Here is a 5,640-nt window from a genome sequence, read left to right on the forward strand (position 1 = left end):
TCCACTCTCCAGTCTCCACCCTCTACCCTCTACCCTCTACCCTCTACCCTCTATCCTCCACCCTCCACCCTCCACTCTCCACTCTCCATTCTGCACCCTCCACCCTCCACTCTCCACCCTCTACCCTCTACCTTCTACCCTCTATCCTCCACTCTCCACTCTCCACCCTCCACCCTCCTCCTCCTCCATCCTCCATCCTCCATCCTCCATCCTCCTCTACCCTCTACCCTCCACTCTCCACTCTCCACTCTCCACCCTTTACCCTCCTCCTCCTCCTCCTCCATCTTCCATCTTCATCCAGGCTCCATCCTCCACTCTCCACTCTCCACTCTCTACCCTCCTCCTCCTCCTCCTCCTCCTCCTCCTCCTCCTCCTCCTCCTCCTCCTCCCTCCTCCTCCTCCTCCTCCTCCTCCTCCTCCTCCTCCTCCTCCTCCTCCTCCCCCTCCTCCCCCTCCTCCCCCTCCCCCTCCTCCTCCCCCTCCTCCTCCTCCCCCTCCTCCTCCTCCTCCTCCTCCTCCTCCTCCTCCTCCTCCTCCTCCTCCTCCTCCTCCTCCTCCTCCTCCTCCTCCACCCCGCCGCCCCCACAGCCTACCTTCCCCTCGAGGTCGACGAGCGTGAAGGTCGAGGCAATGAAGCAGTAGGTCTCGATGGCCTTGTGCTCCTGCTTCTCGAACCCGGTGATGCACTTGATGTTGTCGCCGATGTAGGTCTTGGCGGTGACGAGGACGCAGGCGAGGAGGGTTATGAGCATGCTCAGGCGGAGGGACATCAGCACGAACGACGTCACCTGCGGACCCGTCGACCTGGGGGAGATTTTGCGTTTTTTTTATTTATTATTATTATTATTATTATTATTATTATTATTATTATTATTATTATTATTATTATTATTATTATTATTATTATTATTTTATTATTTGTTTATTTATTTATTTATTATTTTTTGGGGGGTAATTGATTTTATTTATGATCACTTATTTTTTTAAAAGGGGGACGTGTCATTGCTTTGTTGTGTGTTTGTTTTTTTGTGAGCGTGTTTGATCACTTTGTTGTTTGCTTTGCCTATATGGGTCATATCGGTTATATATTTTTTTGATCGTTTTGTTTTTACCTTCCTTAGTCATTAAGCTTTTTAAAATCCTCATTCATTAATGTGTTACTTTAATTTATGTGTCTGTACATTTATCGAAGGTTTTGAGATAAATTGTAATATTATTGCAAGAATAATATTTTTATATAAAGAATAAAACAAACTATACAATTATTATACATTTTTGCATAAGAAAATCAGACACCTCCAATTTTTATCAATCTATAAACGAAATTCATCTTCCTTACCCTTTCGTCGACACATGTTTCTTCAAACCGCCAAACACTTCAAACATCTTGTCGGCAGCGAAGTGAAACGAGGCAACACGCCGTTAGCTGTTCGGGAAGGAAATCGTTAGTGAAATTCGGATGCGAAGACCCAATAGATGTGGAATCATTATCTCAAGTCTGCCAGGTAACGATTGGATTCTTAACTCAAGATTAAAAATCTGATCTAACTAAACTCACCGAAATTCCTCATCAGACGTAGTAAAAACAAAATGTTCCATCTCGATTACTACCACGTCTAATGAGGAACTTTCGGCGGCTTAGAAATGCCACCTATTACTTCATATCTATTGTGGTAGTGTTTCCATTTTAAAATAATCTGACGTGTGTTGATTCAGTCACGATGGCCATTGTAATTTAGGTTAATGATCCCCTGCATGGTTATTCAGCAGTCAGGTGTTCCGATTCTGTTTCGAGTTTAGTCCAAATATTTCTAAAGATTTGAAGATTACGACATAAGCTTATGCGACTATCGGAATTAATGAGCCCCTTTCATCAAGAGGGCGAGATTCCTTTTGTAAACACTTAAAATCTTGCAAATGTCCTTTCGTGACAACAGAATCTCTAAACGAAAGCAGAGACCATTGCGAGTGGTGTGGAACACCTCCATTTTTTCTTTCGTTTTACAGTTAGTCAACGAGATCCTATAATCAGAGCAGACGTGTGGTTGAAGTTAAGCCATAGATGAAACGAAGGGCCTCCATAGCTGAGGGAGAGGTGGGAGCGGGGTATTAAGCTCATAATCCCCCATGTGGAACGTAAAAAAAAGAAAAGAAAAATCAGAAAAAAAACAAAATTGGGTATCAACAGCGGGTGTTCTTTATACAGTGGTACCTGCTACTGTGTTATGTTACGTTATATATACAACAATAACGTAAAAATCAAATCAAAAGTAGGTTTTCCAATGAAATGCGTAAATGTAAAATGAAATCCGGAAATCCGGCTAACAGTGGTCTTCTCAGGAGAATGTTATTAAGATTTGTTTTTTCTTCATTAAATTGCCACTTTTTAAAACTGCTTACTGCCATACGGATATGTGGAAAGGAACTTGCCTAGATTTAGGTTATCTGATAACAGGTAACCGCCTGACTCGTATACCATCTTTGTATACCATACTATCTTGCCAATACTCTTGTATTGGCAAGATAGGATGGTATACAAAGAATATGACGTTACATTCAAAAGATATATCTGTAGCCTGCGTTTTAAGGTGTTGTATAAAGATAATTGCACAATGTTAATATGAGTTGTACATGTGCCCTTGGCCCAGAATTGTTCGAAAATTGTCGTTTTGGTGTGAATTATAGCACTGTAATATGCTAAGGCTATCATGCTAATGGTCCAGATCGAGGTTCATCAAAGGCAATAGATGTTTTCACTTCCATCAACGAATCTGCATATCAGACGCTCGCGTGGGTCGGGCGACGCACGTTAACGGAATTTCATCCCAAGTCAAGCGGCGCAAGTCAGCAAGTCAAGCCAAGCAGGTCAGCTCGTAATAGGTCATAGGTCAAAACAGTCGATTGTCTAATTGAACAGCGTGAACTGAAGTTTTTCATTACACACCTGATATTCTTTGATGTCGCAAGAAACACTCCAGTTGGTACACTGGATCACGACATCAAGCGAAGACGTAGAGGAGAAAATTGCTGGAGATAAAGGTAGTCTGATAATCTTTTTTCTTTTTTTTTCGTTCGATAAGAATGAAATTTTAGATAAAAGAGGCGATAACGGACACTGCATTTTACCTTTAGAAGCTGGATAACAGTCGAGTCTTGATGTTATCTTTTTATTACTTTATTTGTGACTTTACTTCTGTTCCCTATCATATACAATCTTTGTCGCTCTCCCTCTCTCCATTTTCTTTTTTTTCGTTCTCCTCTCTCTCTGTAATTTTGAATCAGTCGCTCCCCCACCCCCCTCCCGTCTCTCTGTTCGCGCGCGCGCTTGTGTGTGTCTAAGTTTTGAACTGGCGTTACACCTACAATAAATCAGATATTACGAGATAAGATAAAATGCCTGTAATCCAACTTTCAAATCTTGCGTTTGTGACATTGATATATTATTTCATTAAACACAAGAACCTGCGTAAGATGCGTCATCTCTTTTGGAAATTCTCCGATATGTATCTTTTTTGTTTTTTTTTGTTTTTGTTTACATGTGTATGTATTTTAGTTCTTTGGGAGATGAATGATTTTAAAAGGCAAGCATCTCTGTAAATAGACTGGAGGTAGGGCAGAGGATGGATAATAAGGCATAGGAAGAGAGAGAGAGAGAGAGAGAGAGAGAGAGAGAGAGAGAGAGAGAGAGAGAGAGAGAGAGAGAGAAAGAGAGAGAGAGAGAAAGAGAGAAAGAGAGAAAGAGAGAAAGAGAGAAAGAGAGAAAGAGAGAGAGAGAGAGAGAAGAGAGAGAGAGAGAGAGAAGAGAGAGAAGAGAGAGAGAGAGAGAGAGAGAGAGAGAGAGAGAAGAGAAGAGAGAAAGAAAGAGAGAAAGAGAGAAAGAGAGAAAGAGAGAAAGAGAGAAAGAGAGAAAGAGAGAGAGAGAAAGAGAGAAAGAAAGAGAGAGAAAGAGAAAGAGAAAGAGAAAGAGAAAGAGAAAGAGAAAGAGAAAGAGAAAGAGAAAGAGAAAGAGAAAGAGAAAGAGAAAGAGAAAGAGAAAGAGAAAGAGAAAGAGAAAGAGAAAGAGAAAGAGAAAGAGAAAGAGAAAGAGAGAAAGAGAAAGAGAAAGAGAAAGAGAAAGAGAGAAAGAAAGAAAGAAAGAAAAAGAGAGAAACAGAGAAAGAAAGAGAGAGACAGAGAGAGAGAGAGAGAAAGGAGAAGGGGAAAGACAGACAGACAACCAGGTACATAGCTTGATAAGCAGGAAACAGAAAGACAAGCAGACAAACAGACAACTAGACAGACTTGGCAACGACGTTAGATACACAAACATTCTCCAAGATAGGAGAATGCACGCGATCAGGAACGGCCGCACTCATCTGCCAACCCAGATGACAAGTTATACCGATTCATCAAATTACAAAACCCAAGCAGGAAACAGAATCTTAACTGCTAACCCAAAGAATCCGGATGTCGATTTATTTTTACCATTATTTTTTTCCGCTCGTCAATAGCGAGCTTCCGCCCTCGTTGCGGGAGATTGCGCAACACACATTCTTTCTCTGTGCTTTCAGGAGGTCGACCTTGTAGGCGGGATAATGTAATGTCCATCGCCTTGATTAGATATTGGATAATGTTGCTGTGTCCCGCATTTAGAGTTACACAAGGTATGATGAAACGTTACGGATTTACATTCTAGACGAGGAAGTTGGGGATACGTGTGCAATGGTCAGTAGTTTTCATTTTCATTTTCTGCTTAACCATTGCAAGTGCTACAGTTCAACTTTGTATCCGATTGGTTACAGATATTATTTTACAACTTCCGACATTATACACGGAGAAAAAAAAAAAAAAAAAAAACAGTATCGCCAGCCCCAAATTCTGTCTTGATATGATCTACTGAATGATTTCTGTCTATCTGGGAATTAAGTGTCGTTTAACCCACTGCCGCTTTTTATTATAAACATCATAATTACTATAATACTATAATTACATTAGTAATAACAAAATAAGATAACGTGAAATATTTTCGTAAATTAAAGCAAAGGGTGAACGGGCGAGACAGGCAGTACTCGTAATTGACTCATTGGTGACTTAGTACAAGTGTAGCTATCTATGGGTAAAAACAATTAAACAAGTAAACTCAGTGACACGTGACATGCCCGTCGCGAATGGGTAAAAAAAAAGGATAGATCATGACTAACCATTGCAACCACTTAATCGGGCCAATTCTGTTAGCGAGACGTTAATGCAAGTATGTTATCATGTACACCAATATTCATGAAATCACTGAGGAAAATATACATCTTTCGTCACTGAAGACAAATCATAAATGTGATATATTAAAAATTAGGATTCAAAAAATGTTTATTTCTTTTGACAATAATAAAAAGTAAACAAGGAATGAATAACCACTTATTTTCAAGTGTTATATACAAGCAATTAGACTCTGATATCCCTTCCCTATTTTATTATATATAATTCATATTGCAATGATGGGATACACTATGTGTCGTTTCTATTAGTACAATAAATTATTAAATTATCAATATATGTACTGTGCACCGTATGTGCAACAAGGCAAGATCCAGTGTCATCAGCTAAACAACCTCATCAATATAAATTTTAAATGACATTTTCCAGGAGAAATGACTGGCCAGAACA

The 5,640-nt window shown here is 40.1% G+C and overlaps 1 protein-coding gene across 1 annotated transcript in view; it reads right to left on the minus strand.

The window, feature by feature from the left end:
* Window positions 1-3,235, minus strand: part of LOC125040525 (innexin inx2-like) — a 6,046-nt gene extending 2,811 nt beyond the window's left edge. The window contains exons 1-3 of the mRNA XM_047635090.1: window positions 2,945-3,235; window positions 1,340-1,426; window positions 594-804 (exon numbers count right to left, since the gene is read on the minus strand). Coding sequence (XP_047491046.1) covers window positions 594-804; window positions 1,340-1,386 — 258 coding nt within the window. The 5' untranslated portion in view covers window positions 1,387-1,426; window positions 2,945-3,235. The remainder of the gene's footprint in view (window positions 1-593; window positions 805-1,339; window positions 1,427-2,944) is intronic.
* Window positions 3,236-5,640: the final 2,405 nt, after the last annotated feature.

This window comes from Penaeus chinensis, chromosome 29 (assembly GCF_019202785.1).
Source record: "Penaeus chinensis breed Huanghai No. 1 chromosome 29, ASM1920278v2, whole genome shotgun sequence".
In the NCBI taxonomy this organism is placed as follows: Eukaryota; Metazoa; Arthropoda; class Malacostraca; order Decapoda; family Penaeidae; genus Penaeus; species Penaeus chinensis.